Consider the following 20,939-nt stretch of genomic DNA (forward strand, 5'->3'; position numbering starts at 1 on the left):
TGTGTGGGAAAGAAATCACATACCACATACAAAAGAGAAACTATACAATATAAAAAAATAAAGACCTGATAGTGGAAAGATGAACTCACATACATGTAAACTGCAGAAAAAAAAAGAGATAAAATGTTAAAATAAAGGATGTAACAAAAACATGTCAAGGAATAAAGAAAAACAAACAGAACACAAAATTATATCAAGAAATAATAAAATGAAGGATGAGTGACAGTTAAAATAAACTGAAGAATAGTGTTTTGTATTACAAAAGTCAGTTAGAAAAAGGCAGCACAGATTTCAGTTCAAAACATGCACTACTTTAAATTTAGTTGCACATGCTCTCTTGGTAATTGCAGATTGGAATTGTGATGAACATGCATTATATAAAATAGTGTACCTTTAACTGTCAAATATTGCATATCTTTTTAATAGAGTTTTGAATTAGCAGATAGCTCATATAGCTATCCTTTCTCATAGAGCAAACTACCTTACTTCTCAATCCCCACCTCGTAGTCATAAAATATAAACTGGAGGAGTGTCTGCTTCCCAATCGTTCTACAGATTATGTTTTATGCACTGAGAAGAAATCACTGGTGCCAGCATTATCTTTTTTTTTTTTTAATATTATTTTTTACTGAAATATAACAACATACATGAGAAGGAAGCCAGCATTATCTTGAAAGGAAAAAGTTATGTGTGCAACCTAGGGTAATGTGTTACCATAATCCCTGAACAGTTTGATTTAGAGGAAACCCCCTTGGGTGGATGGGACTTTAAAGGTAACAGACGTATAAACCATATTTCCAAATAATGTAATACAGTATAATAAAATGCTTTTTAATGAAATGTTGATTGCAAAGGGCTCTCAACAAAATAGCAATTCCTCAATATTGAACATTTAAATACAATACATACAGCCAGACGACATGCTGGCTTATCAAACACATTACATAGATATAAAAACATGTAGTGCTACTTATAGGAGTGGTGGATAATCCAACGCGTTTTGATAAATGTACAAATTAATGATATACAGATCTTAATCAGGGATTTTGACTCCACTCCTGGCATCCTAGCACCCCGCTAAGTTCCTCTTCTAATGTACATCCTATATCCTCAGACTGAAGCTAGAGCCATGTACAAGTAATTCATGTTTCCTATTCCTAGTGTCCACAATCAGAGAGAGCAGCTTAAAGAAGTATATGGCATTCCCTTCTACTTAATCCCATCAGGGGAGTATCTGTTCGTCCTCCGTATATTCTTGACAAACCATTGAGATGAGGGTCAAGGAACTGTATCAGTCAATTCATAAATAGATAGTCTGCTTCCTAATCAAGGGAAAACCACCTATAAGAAGGGAGGAATCCCTGAATATTTTCCACAGTCCTGATACTTCAATTCCCAAGTAAAGAGGTTGTCCGCCTATTGCGTGTCCCCACACACTCCCGGACCGGGAGTATTCACCGTCCATCAGATGGAGAGAGATATTTATCGAAATGCGTTGGATTATCCACCACTCCTATAAGTAGCACTACATGTTTTTATATCTATGTAATCTGTTTAATAAACCAACATGTCATCTGGCTGTATGTATTGTATTTAAATGTTCAATATTGAGAAATTGCTATTTTGTTGAGAGCCCTTTGCAATCAACATTTCATTAAAAAGCATTTTATTATACTGTATTACATTATTTGGAAATATGGTTTATACGTCTGTTACCTTTAAAGTCCCATCCACCCAAGGGGGTTTTCTCTAAATCGCACTATCTTGAAAGGTGGCAATAAGCTGGGAAAATCCAGTCTGAATGCTCAAATCTTACCCTGAAACTGGTCAGCCAGAGAATCTTTGCAGAAGTCATATTGTGCATACAGAAGTATACAATAATTTTCAGCACTGTGATTCTCTTTGCAAGGTTTTTGGCACTGCAAACAAAAGTTTTTGGCCCCTTGCTGTAAAGATCTCTGACTTCAACCTATAACCTAACTCTTAAAAGCCACACCCCTTCAACAATTTGTCAGCCCATAGTAATGCAAGAAGGCACAGCCTACATGAGAGTGTCAACTTTGCTCTAAATCAGGAGCAGTGCAGCATCGGTGTCACTCCATCACAGGAACATGCATTACAAGGACTTCCCTGTGAGGCTAAACTGTAAATGCAGATGCAATTATACATAAATGCTGCAGCACCTATTTTTTTAATGGGTTGTCATAGTTTTACTTTAAATTATAGTGATCCAGCACCCCTGTCAGATTCTGTTATCTGCCTAAAATATGTAGATAGCATATGTAGAAGCTTCAGGTTGCCGTATGTCCAGATAACAGATCCTGCGCCTGTACTACTATGAGAAAGGACAGTACATTAGAGTAGAATCATACTTCACCTACTTGTGATGTCAAATATTAGTCAAGTCACAAAACCCTTCTTTGGATTTCAGTACTTATCACAGAGCAAGGACTGTGCTATACCACCAGCCATTCTCAGATGCTCACAGTGACTTTTTTTTTTTTTAAGTTTATTATTGTTATATTTCTTTACCATCTTACACTTCAAAACCATAATCATAAAATGTATAAAACATTTTTGGAGGGATTTTTAAAGGAGAACTAGAAGGCTGAGAGTTATGCTTTAAGTTGCAAATTCTTTTAACTTGCCACAGTTTCCATTGCTATTAATGTCTATAATATCTTACTCCATATAAAGCTAAAGTATTTTTTATAACAGCTGTAAACAATAGGGGTTATTTACAAAAGGGTTATGTCCAATTTTACATACAGTAAAAGATTTAAAGTTCACATTCATATTTTTGTGCTCTAAAACTGGTATTTAAATACATTTTTGTACATTTACTCTATGAAGTGCACTTTAAATATGGAGAAATCTGGATGCCTGCAGTTATAGCAGCAAATTCCTAGAGGGCATCCAGAGCTAGGATTACTATTACATCACTTGAATGAAGGGCCTGGTATGGACTGGGGGGGGGGGGGGGCTATGCCATTTCATTTATTTTTCTTTATCTTTTTTGCTGGGAGACAACAATACATTACAGCCGCGAGCAAGTTTAAATGACATTTTTTCCGTCATGCACCACTTTACAGGCACATTAAGGGGATCCCCAGGCACAATATTTAAAGTAATTTTTAATTTCTATTGTTTCACTTTAAGCATCATTAAAATCACTGCTCCTTTAAAAACAATAGTTTTAAAAACAACTTTTTGAATTGATACGAGTCCTCTGGGGCAGTACGCAGGTCCTCATATGTATCGCAATAACTTGTATATAAGCTTTTAAAATGAGGACTTTTGATTTTTCATGTTCGTGTCCCATAGACTTTTATGGAGTTGAAAAGGTTTACTAGAACTTTTTCCCTGTTCGAGATGTTCTGGTACGAACCAAAGGTGTTTGTCCCATCCCTAATAGGCAGTACTGGTAGATACAGCAGGCATCCTTTATTTGAAGGTAAGGGGAGATAGAGGAAATAACAGGATAAGAATACCTTTTCTAATCCCCCCCCCAATTAAATTGTCTTGAACCCAAATGATATGCTTTCATAGCCCGATCTACAATTTTTTAATGCGTTTTCTTATTTTGCTTCTTATGAGGTGATAAGAGGTCTGTGTGTGTACTAAGAGGGGCTATAGCTGCAAAAGGGTTAGTGTTAATGAGCATTGTGCTTGTGTCTCTGGACAAATGCAGCTTATTTTTTACATCAGTTTAAGACTTTTTCTGAGACCATTCAGAATTCATTTCATGTGCATTTAACCTCCTTTTTTCCTGCATCTGACGTTCAAAATCCTTTTGCATTCCTACAATCTTTTATGGGGGAAATAAATAATTCTGATGTGAACAAAAACCCATCATACAGGACCTCAAAAAGTAAATTCTCCAGGTGACTAAAGTGGCATTAAGAGAGGTTGATCTGGGATGCAGTTAAATAGACTTTTTTAAAGAAAAGGAGCAAAGCTCTTGATTCACAAAATGTATGCTTTTTGTAAATGACCCATACTGCTATACTGAAAATTGGAGTTTCCATTAATAGTTGCAAAACATTAATAACTAAAAATTACTCTAACATATTTGCCAGCAGTTCTCCTTTAAATGAACAATCCTAAACCATTTTATTTTATGGCATAAAGTGGAATGAGAATTTAGTATCAACTATGACGCATGCATTGGTAAAAACATATTTGTTATCATTATTTATACAGTCAGTACAGCAGCAGCATCAACAAGCAATTGTGTCATGCTATGGTATGTTCCTTTTTATAGTTCAACATGCATAAAATCTGTATGTCATATGATTTTTAAGATACCAATACAGAATTAACCTCTGAAGCTTGTACCACAATGATATACTTAATAAAAAGGTTGTATATTATCTCTTCAAATGTCTGATAGAAACTGGTGGGACTGACAGCATTCTAAAGCAGGTGCTAAAAATGGCATCCGTGTTGTACCAAGCTGCTGTTTAAGAATACAAAGCTTACAGAATAGCAACACTCTTAGATACATGCTACAAGTAAATGTGAGATGAATTACACACCAGGGACACATCCCTTTCTTCAGCTGCAGCCTTGTATGCATTTCTAGTTGTCCATCTATATCTGCCCCATCTCACTACTTCTAAAATTGTTAATCCCAATTAGGGATAAGGTTTGGGTTCACAGTTTCCATGGGTTTGCAGTCAGGAATAAAAAGAAAACCTATGATGCAGTGCATAACCTTTGCTCCTGATCAGCTGGATCACAAGAGCCAATATCTTGAAGAAATGGATAACCCAACACCCTTTTTTTTTTTTATAAAACATGGGCTTACAGTAGATATATTGTCAATGTGTATTGAAACTTAAAGGGTAACTTCACTTTCATGGGAATAAAAATTAGCAAATGCATCCCCTGCAACAAAAATTTCATTTTTGGTGAGATAGTTCAAAAGGGAAATCACATCTAAAAGGGATGCAGGCCTTGCCAATTTACTCACTAGTGCCCTGCAGGTGCAGCAGTTGATTGATAATTATAAAACCATCCCCATACAGATTCACTCAGCACATGGACTGGCAAAGAAATAGCTATTCCTTCAGAATAACAAAAAGGTAGGAATCTACAACAAAATTTGGTAAAATCCTTCCAATGTTCATAGATCACCCAAAGGGGAACGTTTTTTTCTCAACAAAAGTGGAGTTACTCCTTATTTTTAATAGTGGTATATAAGTAATGACCAGCTTCCCATCGTTCTTATTAGCCCTACAAAAAGCTATATTTAAACAACAAGATTGCACCCCTGTAGTCTTCGGCGGGGTTCACTGCAAAGTTTGCAATCTTCAAGCAAGATTTGTAAAACTCTTCGCGAATTGGATCTGGACAGGTTCGTTCATCCCTACTCCTAATCCACTAACCTCAGACCTCATTTACAACCTTTGGAAGTAAAATCTCTGGAAAAGCAAATCTCTGACATCTGAATCTATGACTTTGACCATGATGCTATACCGAGCTCAACCTTCCCACCCACAAAACCTACAAAATAAGAAGGTCTGGATCAAGTTTACTAATAACATAAAACGTTGAACCATACAGGAAACAGAGCCTATCTTAGGTTGTACTTTAATAAATCAACCCTACTGTCCTTGTGGAGGTTGTATGAACTTTATTTCTGTGGTTGCATGATTTCTCCCCAGGTTTAGATCTCAAGTCTGAATATCCTATTGTACAGTGCTTTTTCCCTAGTCCATTCAGGGAAAATATTAGATAAACAGGTGCACAGCTAGCAACTTGGAGCCAAAAAAATCCACAGTTGCTTAGGGATCATCCAGAAACGTGTGTCAATGTACCTTAAGGCATGAAATATAATAGCAGGATCATACCACTGGTATCAGCGCAGGTAACGGTAGCTGTAGCTAATGCAGATTGCTTTTTTAGAAAGAGAGATATTTTTTTTTGTTTTAATTTTGTACTCTTAAACTGTCTGATTCACAGGGAAGGGAACTGCTCAAAGATACTGCTCTTCTGTTTACTTCTGACTGCCTCATTTCTTCGCTACCAACTTGTCTTTAGCAAAGTCCAGTTCCAAGTGATGGCATGGCTATTGTACACCCGTGGAACAGTCAAAACACAGCGGGGTTGATTTACAAAAACTGGAGAGTTCAAATTCTGGTGCAGATTGAAACCAATCAGCTTCCATGTTTTTCTTGTCAAAGCTTAAATGCACAAGCTGAAGCTAGAAGTTCATTGGTTTTTATGCAGAGCTGCACCAGATTTTGAACTCTCCAGTTTTAGTAAATCAACCCCAGTGTTTCATGGCAACAGCATACAAAGTGTGTACAGAAGCTGATTTACTTAAAGCAAATAGGCTAGGTTGTTCACTTTGCAAGGGACTTTTACTTTAGCTTAGTAAATGTGGTAAATATCTTTGAAAAGAATACCCAATAACTTGCAAGGAAAATAAAAAAAAATCTATCTTTTTGTTTGATTGGATGATGGAAGTCATCACAGCTTCACCACATTAACTAAGCTTGGGGAAAATGCCTTTGCAGAGTAAAACTTCCATTGCAAAATGAACAGATGTTAGTAAATTAGCCCCTTAGAGAGGATTTGGGGAAAAGAGATAAAAGTAGCAGCTGTGATGGTCTGGTAGTCGTAGCCTGCATCATAGTGATGAATGTAACCAGGGGCGGCCCGTCCATTGGGGACGCAGGGGCGCCGCCCCCCCATCCATGTGTCTAGCCCCCTAATCTACATGCAGGGCGCAGGATGCATGGCTTCCAATAGGGGATTTTATTTTTTTTTTTTAAGCACGTGATTAGAGCCAGAGGCTCTAATAGGCTTCATAAAAGGGTGGGCTCGGGGCGCAGAGCACTGCGCCCTGAGCCCACCCAATTGTGTGACAATAGCGAATGAATATTCTCTATTGTCACACTGACTCTCCTCCCAGCCAATCAGGAAGAGGGTTGTGAGACCCTTGTCCTGATTAGGAAAAAGGAGAAGTGATCTTACTGGCCAGTGGCCAGGAAGAGGCAGAAGAGACGCGGCTGTAGGAGGACAGCGGCTCAGCCATCCAGCACTCCCAGCTCGGACAGGAGGAAGGAGGAGGTAAGGAGGCAGACCGCTGGGGGGGGCGTGTCGCATGACTGACTGCCTGACCAGACCGACCGAATGAGGGGGGGGTGCGCATTGGTTTGCCGTCCCCCCTGAATTATCAAGCACCAGCCACCACTGAATGTAACTGTCTCCTCTCCTGAATGCAATTTGATATTTGTTATTATGAGCTGGTGGCAGTCTACACAAATATACACTGTACTACTGAATAGCTGTGTTGAATAACTGTGTTGAGTATAGGTTCACATGGGCTAGGATCTCCCTTTACATCACATTTTCCTAGTATTTGTACAGTACTCGTTGTACTGTTTCAGTATTATTTACCATTATTTGTATTACCTTTTTTAGTAAAATGCCACAGGATACGATGAAGCTACATAAATCATTATAATACAGTGACGGCAAGGCAGCCATAAGTTATCTGAGCTTTCTGTCTTTGTAAACACAAAACAGCAATAGGTATGGATATCCTGAGACCCTCCAGTTATTTAATACACACCAAATGTCCTTTTTCACAGTTCTAAACATCTCAAGGTCTTCTCTGTGTGTCTGCATACCCTACAGCGGCCGCTAAGGCTTCTGTCTTCATTTTCACATTTGCTTTTACTGGAAAAATGCTTCCTGCGCTGTATGTTTTTCTTTCCTCTAAATCCTCACAATCAAGAGCAGTCCTATTAATCCAGCAATGAAGTTCCAGGAATTTCCAGATCATCCAAATTTTGTTGCTTGAGGAAAAACATCCCTGTTTCTAAACCATCAAGTAGAAAAATAAGTCACATCAGCTGTGCCGTGCTTGGTTACCATGGTGCCGGATATCTGAATTTTAATGAACAGCTAGTTTATCTAATACTTCAGATTTTCATACAGTTAGAAGTAGTGCTGTCTGCTGTAACAAGGCCAAGAATAGAAATGCATGCTGGCTTAGCTAAAGGCAGGTTTACAGTGTCAATACAGACGTGCAATATGTATTGTTTATAAATAGAGCAAACTCTAAGCACAAGGGCATATCTACTGGCCTCTTATGTTCTGTACATCAGCTAAAAACTCAGTTATACGAAAAGATCTATGTCAGTGATGGTTTTAGTGTGTTTTACACTAAAGCGATGTTTCCCAGAGTTTGGAACATGTGCAGAGACTGATGACAGGGCTAAGGAAGGTAAAGCTTGTCAATGGCCACCACAGCCAGGTGTTCATTTATCTATTAGATGGAATAGGTCTGCTTGTATGGCTGCTTTTACATAGGCTTGAAATCTTCTGCCAACTTTCACAGCTGTTAGCAACTGATTTCATTCTTGGTGTGCTAACCAGAACTGTACTGTTATCTATTGATAACTCCAGGAACCTTCAATCATCATTGGCACATTGGCAACAAAAAGAGTTCTGGAGCCATTTTGGAGAAGACCTTTGCAGATGTAAGGGTAAAAACTGGAGGTAGACTCACTTAAGGTAGCATGTTGAGTTGACAATGATAGGAGTGAGTGCATAAAAGCCTTAAGAAAAGCAGGGAAAAGCAGGGATGGATGTACTCTCATAGGAAAGGTGTAAGTTCATGTAAGGAACATCACACCAGCTGTCAGGCTAATATGCATGCAGCTCCTGATTCTAAAACTTATACTGACTTTGTTATTGACCCGACTTCCACCTGACCTGATTTTGGATTACCCTTATCTGCTTATGTTTGCTGCTAACCTCCGTTACCAACCACAACCTTGACTAAGACCAAGGTTCTACCCATCTGCTCTGGTTGTTCCTAACTACAATCTTGCCTATGATTTGGTGCCTTCTTGCTCAGCTGTTACTGGACCTGGCTTATGAAATGACTTCACTTACAACTAAACTAGGCGTATCCATGGTGTACCAACTGAACCCCCACTCATCTGATAGCAGCGCTCACAAGTTCCAGTCTTGATAATCTGCACTCTGGTACTTCTATCACCCCTGAAGACCCGGTCTTAACTTCCAGAGGTGCTTGGACAGGAACTGTGAAAAAAGCCGCCCTCATCATCTCGGGATCCACATAAAGGTACTGTATATAGCATGTGTGCGCTATTCTTTTTTAATATGCATGTCGCTTGGTTCATAGCTGCACCAGCTTTAGAAATACATGTTCAGGGTTTGCTCCCCCAACTTTTTGCTTGTATATTATGTATTCGGTCTGACCAGACTTCTAAGGTTGAGCACCACACCCCACCCCCCCACACACACCTGTACTCTATCAGTGTCCACTATCAAGTAGATATAGGAGGAGTCCCTTGTAGTGCATTAGCACATCTCTCCCAGCAAGGAGTGTTGTCTCCAAGGGTTAGAGAGGCTGGATTCATCCTTTTTTATGGATAGTGTAGGACCCACTAACAATGGGGTACTTTGACGTAGTGATGGGCTTGAGCACGATATGGCCATATGGTGGGACCAAATCCCCATTTTTATTTATGGATTGTCTTCATATTTGATAGTCATTTCTTTTGCATGTGTGCGCTATTCTTTTTTAAACTGTATATAGCAGTTCAGCAGAAATGACGCTCAGTTCTGATAGGGCAGTGTAATGGCGGGGATACATTTGTGAGGCACCAAATGGCTTATGTTAGGCTCCATTTACATCTGGGCGATAAATTGTGCTGCACTGGCGCCTAATCAGAAGACAACGCTGTCACTCCTTTTTGAGTGACCAGCTTCGCGCATTGTGATTTTGCTGCAATTGCACCACAATTTATCAGTGGCAAAATTGCACCGGGACTGGGATGCTATTAGAAGTACTGGCGTTGCAAATTTGTTCCTCATTTTGCTGCAATTCTGGAATCGCATGCAGAATTGCCCGTTATTCTGGAACACCCAGATGTGAATAGAGCATTATGGCTTTTAATGTAAGCAGACATTGAATATATTTATTTGTGAGAATTTTACCTCTTGCCGATCACATAATACATATAGATGTCGGAAAAAGGTGGGCTTTAACACAGTGTTCACATCAGCAGGAGTTTGTGTGCTGAGAGCCCTACACTAGACGGGTGTGCAGGACTTTTTTTGTTTCATCTGTGGCCTACCTTTGATAGGAGATAAATCCAAATCCAATGTGTCAATATGTGAATATATATTTTCTTGGACATTTATAAGTTATATTGTGTCCTATGCCTACATGATTTGCCATAATTTTATCACCACTGACAGGTAAAGTGAATACCATTAATTATCTTGTTACAATGGCATCTGAAAGTTGTTTGTGCATATAAGGCAGCACGTGAACATGTTGTCCCTTAAGTTGATGTGTTGAAAGCAGAACAATGGACACGCGTAAGCATTTGAGCGGTCAAAATTGTAATGGCTAGATGACTGAGTCAGAGCATTTCCAAAACTTCAGCTCTTGAGGGATGTTCCTGGTCTGCAGTGGTTAGGACCTATCAAAAGTGGTCCAAGGAAGGAAAACCAGCGAACTGACAACAGGGTCATGGGTGGCCAAAGATCACTGATGCACATGGGGAGCAAAGGCCGGTCTGTATAGTCCAATCCAATAAAAGAGCTATTGCAGCTCAAATTGCAGAAAAAGTTAGTGCTAGTTCTGATAGAGAGGTGTCAAAATACAGAGTACATCATGGTGTGATGCATATGGGGCTGCATAGCCAAAGAATGGTCAGGGTGCCCATGCTGACCCGTCTCCACAGCCAAAAGCACCTACAATAGGCACATGAGCTTTAGAAATGGACCACAGAACAATGGAAAAGGGTGCACTGGTCTGATAAATTCAAGAATGGTTTGAGGAACACAACAACAAGTTTGAGGTGTTGAATTGGCCTCCAAATTCTCCAGATCTCAGTCTAATCGAGCATCTTTGGAACATTCTGGAAAAACAAGCACAATCCATGGTGGCCCCATCTTGCAACTTACAGGACTTAAATGATCTGCTACTGATGGCTTGGTGCCAGATACCACAGCATACCTTCAGAGGTCTAGTGGAGTCCATGACTCAACTAGTTATAGTGAGTGGTTATAAAGTTATGGCTGATTGGTACATGTCCCAATGGCCTTCCTGAAAATGTCTTGGAGGTACAGTATTATTGGATAATATATCTAATATAAAATAAACATAATCATACATTTAGCATAAAGTTATGCTTTTACGCCTTTACTAGTTGTTACAGTTTAGAGGACATCAGACGGGCTTAATGTTATTTTACTTTTTCCTTCTTTAATGTATTAGCATAAATAGAAAATCTAATACAACCTTCTTTACAATAATATCTGCAACACATTTTCACCACGGCTTAATTCCTTAACTGTTTTAATTCTATCAACCATACTATATGACAATGACTGACACAATGTCATATTCAAAACTTATGACTGCCACAGGCAACAGAAAAACGACTGCATCAATAACAACCATGAGTCATCTGTGACATACAGCACTGACACACAGATCAGCAAAACCAAACAGAAACTGTTTCATGTATTTTTAGAATCAACCTTTTTATTATGTGCAGATGACCTCTATGAATCAATATATAAATGCAAATCATTACATTTTGATTCTTCAAATAAAATTAGGGGGCAGTCTAAGAGTTTGCTCATATGCCTTTTATGACATTAATAAATAAATATTGCACTGGATTTCTGAAGCTCATTCCAGTCATTATTATTTTCTTAGACTTTTAAAAGCTAAACTGTGTGTTGAAAGCTACAAATCAGCATTATAATATAATACATAAATTACCTTCTTAGAATGCAATTGAAGTCTATGTCAAAATTGTATGTATAGTATAAACTATAGTGATATAGTATCACTATATAGTATAGTATATATTATTTAAATAAAGAATCCTTATGTCAGCTAACATGATTTTCTTTGACCTTTGCATTTTAATAACAAGTTATGAAATACAGGCTCCTATAGCATACTCGTTATTAATACCCAGAAATGGCAAGATTTTCTGTATAAAGCTGTTGATGCCCAGCATATCCATACTACATTAAAGACTAACTCTATCCAGAACTAATATTCTCAACTACTGTAGGGAGTGTGCACTTCTGTAATCATGGAAGGGCTTGATATGATTTAGTACCGTGTTTCTCCGAAAATAAGCCCGGGTCTTATATTAATTTTGGCACCAAAAGACACACTAGGGCTTATTTTCGGGGTAGGTCTTAGCTGTAATGTTCTGTCCCTCTCTGCCCTCCTTGCCTGCCAGAAATCCCATGTAAACCTAGTTTAGTGTATATAAAATCCTAGGATGCACTTTATTAGTGTTTTATATACTGTCCAGTGTGTGTTTTTGTAATACAATTGTGTGAAATACCTTCATTACATCGCTGCTCTGTGCTCAGCTAATCTCCTGCTCTCTCCTGTCTTTCTCCTCTCATAGCTGTCAGAGGGGGATCTCAGCCCCTCCCCTCTGCAGTGTACACAGAAGAGCTGGGTAGATTAGATTAGAATAGGCTTAGCTGATCTGCCGCTCTGCTGTCCTCTTTTCCCTGGCCGACAGCTGGGGGTTATGGAAGCGCCGATGTACCGAAGGTATTTCCCACAATTCTAATCGAACACTCGGCGCTTCTGTGTACACTGTAGAGGGGAGGGGCTGAGATCCCCCTCTGACAGCTACTGGTATTAGAGGAGAAAGACAGCAGGGAATCAGCTGAGAGCAGAGCGGCGATGTAAGGAAGGTATTTCACAGTATTATATTACAAAAACACACTGGACATTATTTAAAATGCTAATAAAGTGCATTTTTTTAGGATTTTTCATACACTAAACTAGGGCTTATTTTCGGGGTAGGGCTTATATTGCAGCCCTCCCCGAAAATAACACTAGTTCTTACTTTCAGGGTAGGTCTTACTTTCAGGGAAACACGGTAGGTGCAAAAAACCCAGATACACAAATTAAGTGTAACTAAGTCCCATAATAAAACAAATTGCTAGGCATAAGAGGTTTTGGGCAAAGGTGATATGCAAAATCATTTTGCCCAAAAAATTTTGCCACATGCACCAGCAGTTTTTTTTATTAATTGTATGTAAACTGCATGGTGTATGCACCCTGAAGTGCAGGATTTAGTAAGAAGTGAGGAAGATGGCAAAGTTGGAGGAGGGAGTCACAACTGGAGCCTCAAACTGTCAGTGATGGAGAAGGGCAAACTAGAGGCTAAGTGTGCCGTAATGTGCAAGTGCAGGTATCTATACCTGCGTGTTATGGCAAGAATTCTCACAGTTCTACAGCACTTTGTTCTGCTTTAAAGTGATTGAGAGTTGTATACGCAGAAGTCACATCTTTAATTTACATTTGAAGCACAAGGGTGCAACTGGGTGCTTTGTACACCAGACTTTGCCCAGATCTGAGTTGCATTATATGTACATAACAACATCATTCTGCCATAAAGGTAAACTGAATTTCACCTGCATCTACTGATGAAAATGACATGGATATACCAGGTGCTAAGCTGCTAAGAACATCAACCTCTCTGCTTTAGGTTCACCTTGTTACTGGGACCTGACCTTCCTTGACTTCATGGCTAGGGTCTACTAACTGCTATATGCCTGTTCAATGAGCGTGCCCTTTCTGTCTACTGAAGTAGTCTGTTAAAAAGGCTGTTGGCACAGCTTAAGAAAAGTCTGCCCCCCAGCAACACAGTGAAACTAAATCAGACAGGGGCACAGAAAATGTGTTTAACCCTTTGGTTAAAAGGGTGGTCGCTGTAACATTTTGGTGTCTTCTGTTAGGCAGAACTTTTACATTTAAAATTCGAAACTAGAGTGCAAGCATAACTGTGAAAATGTCATTCAGCTTAGAATGTTTCAAGCTGTCACAATACAAAGGCAGGCTTTAAAAATCTGGACTTATGAGCTAGATCTGTACTCATAAGGTTTATGCAGCACACCAACAATTTATAATGAAGCACTAATATCTGTCCTATAGGGCAGTGGTCCTCAACCCTGGTCCTCAGGGCCCACTAACAGGCCAGGTTTGCAAGATAACTGAAATCCATCCCAGGTGATATAATTTGCTGCTCAGTAATTGCAGTACTCTAGCCTGCATCTCCCCAAGGAAATACTTAAACTCTGGCCTGTTAGTGGGCCCTGAGGACCGGAGTTGAGGACCACTGCTATAGGGATTTCAATGGTAAACGTATGCCTAAATGTAAATTCTCATGGGACATTTTGTCCTAGTTCACTTTCTTTTAAACTAGCCTTTGCAAATCTTAAATCTAGATGTGCTAAGAACAGATGCCTCAAATTTTCTTGTTTGGGAGTTAAGCCACATCAGGTGTATTGCCAAAGAAAAAAGACAAGGCGCCTTGTCTTTTTATCTTTATCACTTTCAGAGCAGCTTCTCCTCTCCAGTGCTTCCGAAGTGCAGTGTCTCAGTGCCTGCTGTATTCCACGGAAGCGCCCATACAACAAACTCTTGTTCTCAGGTGTATTGCCACCCATCCAACACTCCACTATAAATTAAAAGCAGCACATTGGTCAATAAGCATTCTCCATGGATAGTGGAATATAGTCTTCTATTCCTCACTTCTCAGTAAATTTGCTGTAATCAAACAAACCTAGAATTTTACTTGCGCAGACTGTAGCAAACAAAGCTGTACTCAACAAAGAGAAAATAAAAATTGCAAAAATATCATCCCACTGAATCCCCCACTGAGCCATCAATATTTTAGTTTTTAATGACACCGTTGCCCTTAAAAAAATAAATTCAAATTATTTGCATTCATTTTAGTACAAGCTTCAGAGGTACATTTCCAGTGATTATAGAATAAAACAGATTCATGCATGGAATAAAGTGTCATCAAAAAAGCAGCAATTTTCAATAGTTTGTGTATGTAAATAATTATTTCAGTAAAACAAATGAATGTGCAGCATTAAATAGCAGAATCTGCACATCAGGTTAAGCACAAAAAGTATGTTGGCACCACATGACTTTGGGTACCTGAATTTTTTTATTTCTATAATTGCAGCTTACATATTAAACATATGGCAGTGTTGGGCAGATGCAGATGCCTACAACTTTCTTTCGGTAGTTACCGATGATGTCATGAATATGCAGAGACAAACTGGGCTGACCCACGGATTTTTGTTAGGTTCTTTTTCTTTAACTTGGTAGGTAATAAACAATTTATTGACTTCTACAGTTAGCAACCAACTCCTTATTGGTGAACATAGCTTACATGTTTGTTGGGTTTTTATAAACTGGGTTCAACTTACAATATAATGGCTAGCTATACACAATGGTTGACTTTGGATTGAAGTGCGAGCAAACAACTGAAGTACAAGTAAGTGAAAACTGTGTTACCTTCAATAAAATGTGGTATTATCAGGAATTGTGTCATTGGTTGGGTCACCTGCTGGTGGCACTGTTGTTCCTGGAATCGAAGGGTGTAGTTCCAGTGCCCAGCAGGTGTCTCCCAGCAGCTGGACTGTACAAGTAATTACGCTGCACCTGATGTGGACTGTAGGGGGGAGGGGGACATATATAAGCCTGCCCTTGACAGGAGTTCAATGCTTAAGTGTTCTTCCTGCAAGCCATGTCCCTGCCTAAGCCTAATCCTAATCCTTGTTCCCATACCTGCACTTGACCCTGAGACCTGCTCCTGCTCCCCACACTTAGTACGTGGCTGCCTGCTCCCATCGTTTCCTGTCCTTGTCACAACCTTGTCCTGACCTTGTCCTGCTCATGCTCCCTCTGTTTTGGATATAGTTAGATTACAATTTGGGGTTATTGCACGTTTATTTGTAACTTACATTGTTTATGATTTACTGGGGTTGGTGTGTGTCATTTGTCTTAATACATTTATTTTAAACGTATTCAGTCTGGTCCCTGATTCTGCCAGTTTTCTAATCCAGATAACCATGCTAGAAACCGTAAGCCAGATCTTTACAATTTTCTTTGTTTACTGTAATCAAAGCAACCAGTGCAGGGCTGCCACAAATTGCAAATGGACAGTGAAGGAGCAGCGACACACTGAGGTCTTTCCTCTTATCTTCCAACTCCTTGTGAAGCACAAAAAAGCAGGAATTACAAAAGCCTAATAAAAAGGTAGAATACTATATAAAAAAATACCCTCTATGAATTATAATGAATACAAAATCTGTCCACACTTTTTTTTTTTTAAGAAAGATCCATATTTTAAGGATGTGAAGCAAATAATTTGACAGTGAACCCAGTATTGCTAAAATTAAAGCCAATGTATCTCTGCATGTCAATTCATACATTATCGGTAAGATTTTTGTGATAAAACACATAAATTTTACTACATTATTTGTATTATTAACTTAAAGTGTCATTAAACCCAAAACATTTTATTTTTGTCTATAAGTATGTGTAGAAGCCTAAAGCATAAAGTGTTTCTGCATTATTAAATACCTGGTTGATCCTGCCTTTCCCATGGACCTCCCCCTTTGCCTGTGCCAACGATATGGCAGCTGATCCTCTGGCTCCTATGTGGCCACACTCAGTGTGCATGCTCAGCCAGCTCTTCTGGTTCCCCATTCACTTTCTTCTATCCTCTGGAAGCCACCCTACTAGAGCCTGGAGAGGCAGCTCTAGCAGTTGATTGACAGGTACCTGCTCCAATGCCTGCCTTTTCCTCTTTCAGCAACCATTTCTTATATGATACAAGTCTTTCTAACAGCTGCAGCTGCTCTCTTTTCTCCTGTCTGTCTGCGGCAACAAGCAAAGGACCCTTACAGTGACAGCTGATCCCTTTCCTTTGCTCACACTGCAGTTTTTTTTCTTTCTGCTTGCTCCTCCCCTTTATCTTTAAAGTACAGGGCAAGCACTCTACACTAGTCACCTTACAGAAGTTTAAAGTAGTTAAAAAAGAAAAAAAAAAAAAAAAAAAGAAGGTATTTATATTATTTTTTTTTTGAATGTGAGCTAAATGTTTTCACTTTCATTGTTGGATTTTCAGATGATAACGCTAAACTTGTTTAAATGGGTTTAATGACGCTTTAAAACAAACAAAAAAAAAATGCTTTGTGGCTTCTTAATTATAGACAAAAAACTTCTAGAAGCCATGTTTTTAAGATTATTACTTTTCAGTCCATTACTGTGAAAGACAAGTTGTATAAAGAAATCTAACGTGATGTGTTTTTTTACAGCGGTAATGTTAAAGCAATTGAGTTTATTTTTCATTCCTTATGACATATCACATGCATGTTTCTACACATGCATTAAAAGTTCTTTTTATTCTTACCCTCATCCCTTCAAACCGTGAAAGGGCTCTTAGTGGTCTCAAGGCCCTTAATGTCCTTAGGGACTTAATAGCCCCTAGTTCTGAGTATCCCAAGGCATTAGCTACTAAGCTAACGAGAGACACCTATATAAGAAAACAAAAGCAATAATTCTAATTTTTCTGCCACCACATATATATATGTTTGAGGTATAATTTGGTTTGCCAGGGGAAAAAACCCATTATAAATTCTTCCATGTGGGTAAGCAAGCTGAAAAAAAGAAGTCTGATTAGAAAGGGAAAAGTACAGTACATGAGATCCATCTGTTGATGGAGACCTGTTGACACAATGGAGCACACACCCTCAAGGTCTTACCCGCTCTCACATTTTGCTGGAGCTCCAGTTGGTTTTTGATAAGTAAAATTAAGCCTGACAATAAAAACGAACCTACAACAAAGAAAATAAGTGAATCTGTGCTGTGTGACAACCTAGGTCTTAGCCTTACCCTGATGCCTTCAAATCTTGATAATGCACGTAGAGGTCTCAATGCTCTCAACGTCCTTAGAGATTTAATAGCAGCTAGTTGATCATACCCAAGGGCCACCGCCAACAGAGATATGATTGAAATCTGTTTAGAACCAACAGCATGTTTAATTAATAGATGAGAAATTGGTAAAGCTTCTGACTAACTTTTGATTTTAAAGGGATGTTCATTCTTCTATCCCTCTCTGAAAGTTTTTTGCTTAAATTGTAACCAAAAAAATCTGTTAAAGGAATAATGAAACAAAGTTTTTATCCTTAAGAAAAGGGGTCCCCAATCTCTGCCAGGCTGCAGCCTGCTGATGACCGGGCCACATAGCAGGTGGTGAGTGCCGATTGCGGTCTGCACAGGCCTATCACAGACCTTGGTTGCTGCTCATTATCTGCTGTGTGGCCATTCCCGGGTGTCCTCTCCCGGCTCCTCCACCTGCCTGGCCGACAATGTCATCCTATCAGCAGGGCAGGGGGTGGGAGGAGCTACAGATCAAAATGGAGGACTTCTCCCACCCCCTGCCCTGCTGATAGGATGACATCATCGGCCGGGTGGGGGAGCTAAGAGAGGACACACAGACTGAGCAAAGCCTTTTCCCTGCCCAAAGTAGGAGTCCTGTGCTGGAGAGGCAGAGATTAGGATGGGGAGAAAGAAAAAGGGGGAGGGGAAGACTGCAGGGGCACTGTGATGGAGGAGGCTGTGATTGCTAGGGGCACTGTAATATGAAGGAGCACTGTAATCATTACAGTGCCCCTTTACAGTTGCAGTCTTCTTTACATCACAGCCCCCCTTTACATCACAGAACCCCCTTTGCATTACAGTGACCCCTTTATAGACCAGTACCCTTTACATCACAATGCCCCCTTTACAGAGCAGACCCCCATTACATTAACATAAAGGGGCACTGTAATGTAAAGGGGAGCTGTGATGTAAAGGGGAACTGAGGACACTGATATAAATGGAGAACTGTGCTGCAAAGGGGGTTGTGATGTGAAGGAGGGTTGAGGACAGACTCTGTGAATATCGCAACCCCCGACCCATCCAACAACAAACCCCCCGGTCCCTGGGAAAATTGGCTGCTATGAAACCAGTCCCTGGTGCCAAAAGGATTGGGGACCGCTGCTTTAGGACACTTCGGTTTACAACAGGGTGACAAATGCAGCAGAACATCCAATTTTCAAAACACCTCTTTATTTATAACTTCAGCATACAAGTCAACATAGGAGTTTGCATGTTTTGGACTTAGTCATAGACTTTAATGTGAAACTACACCTTTGCTGCACTTATACTTAAGTCTGAGCAGTCTTATACTCACCTGTCCCCAATTCAGCATGTAGATCATTAGGTAGATCACCTCACTTCTCAAAAATCTTCCTGGCTGGGCTTGTGCATGCTCTCTACATACCTATTTATGCTTACCGATTTCCGTGTGTGCTTAACAAACCCATTTATTCTTATAGACTCTAGTAGTAATAATTGAGATTGAAGTGCTCATGTGCTGGGTTAGCTGGGAAGACTTTTAGTAAATAAACACATACTGGAAAGATAAAACCACTTAAATTTTAGAGAGCAAATTTTCCAAGGTTGAGGGCTGCTCTCCAAGTCTTAGACTGGGAGGGAATATTGGCATCAATGAACGAATAGAAATGGGAATTCTTCAATAGGACAGTATGTGAACATACTGCAAAATATATTGTGACTATTGTGATATATTGTGATGGCCAAAAAAGCTATAAATAATAGGAAAAGAGCTTTTAAAAATATAAAAATGAAGGAACACTATGATCGTTTAAATGTTACAATGAATATAACAGAATATATAAAAAGGAAATCGAGGCCACAGGAATTCAAAATGAACTACAGATTGCAAAGAAAAGTAGGACAAACCCCAAACATTCTTCAAATATATCAATAGTAAAAATGTCAAGTCTGAGTATATACTGTAGGCCCTTTACAAAATAATCTAAAGTGGATGACTGGGGATAAAGAGAAGAAAAATGTATTAAATACCTTCTTCAGCTCTGTGTATACAATGGAGCATGGGGGAGCTCATTTCCAAAATGGGAATGATATTGACACATCCCCAAATGATCCCCAATTGCTCAAAATTGATATGGTCCAGAACATTTAGACAGCATACAGCTGTCATTTCAAAGCCATTGTTTCTCATTTTTAGAGACTCTTCAGTGACTGACATAGAACCACTGGATTGGAGTAAGGCAATTGTGGTGCCTATATTAAAAAAGGGATCAAAGTCTTTACCAAGTAACTATAGACCTGTTAGTTTAACTTCTAAAATCGGGAAAATACTGGAAAATTTTAATAAAAGACCACAGAGATGAGTTTAATTAGAAAAAAATATACTAAGCCACAGACAGCATGGATTAATGAAAGACAGAAGTTGTCAAACAGATATGATTTCTTTCCTGACAGACTCCATGGCAGCACACGTATGGGTAGGCTCCGCCTCCTCTCCTACCCTATAGGACCCCACTCCCATAAATTTTTGCTCCGAGCCAGGAGCCGTGTTCCTTCTTTGTCCTCCTTCCACAAGAGAAGTCTTACCTTATAAGATGCGTTTTCTTACATACCTGGTGGCGTGTGGCTTTCCTGGATGATGCCTTTCTACCTTAGTCCAGCAATCTCAGTACTACTGGGTGGACCCGGGCAATTTGAAATGATGCCGGAAGATGCCGTAAATCCTGAATGAGAGGTGGGCTGCATCGCTTGGCCAAACGTCCTTGCTACTAGCGGGTGGCCCTTATGCCCTGATGCACACGCCAGTCTCCGGTTGAGGAGCGTTCCAGGTCCTTCTGTCGGTGTTGGTGGTAATGTATTGCTTACTTTTATATTTTGTATCGTTTGCTTCCTGGTTAGTATGGCGGCTGGAGCGCTCCTGTGTTCCAGACCGTCGCTCTCGGCTCCTCCCCCTGCCTCCTGATTCCTAATTGGGTGTTCAGTGTGAGGCTTGGTTTCCAAGTGGTCTGCGCATGAGCGCACGCCATTTCCGGTCCTCCATGACGCGGCGGCGTCGGGGGGCGTGGCCTTACGGCTCCCGGGAAATTTAAACAGCTGATGGAGCTGTCATTCTTGGGATGTCTGTGGGCTTTTGTGGCGGCCTCCCCACGCTGTGTCTCTGCCTGTGTTTGGTAAGTCCTGTGCTGGG

At 39.8% G+C, this 20,939-nt stretch overlaps 1 protein-coding gene across 1 annotated transcript in view; it reads right to left on the reverse strand.

Annotated features, from left to right (window-relative positions):
* LOC309559037 (sodium channel protein type 2 subunit alpha-like) overlaps positions 1-20,939 on the reverse strand; it is a 337,619-nt gene that overhangs the window by 24,382 nt on the left and 292,298 nt on the right. The window contains 1 exon segment of the mRNA XM_082262157.1: positions 17,265-17,387. Within this exon segment, the coding sequence (XP_082118283.1) occupies positions 17,265-17,387 (123 nt within the window).

The sequence above is a fragment of the Pelophylax lessonae genome, assembly GCF_965119305.1.
Source record: "Pelophylax lessonae genome assembly, chromosome: 6".
Taxonomy (NCBI): domain Eukaryota; kingdom Metazoa; phylum Chordata; class Amphibia; order Anura; family Ranidae; genus Pelophylax; species Pelophylax lessonae.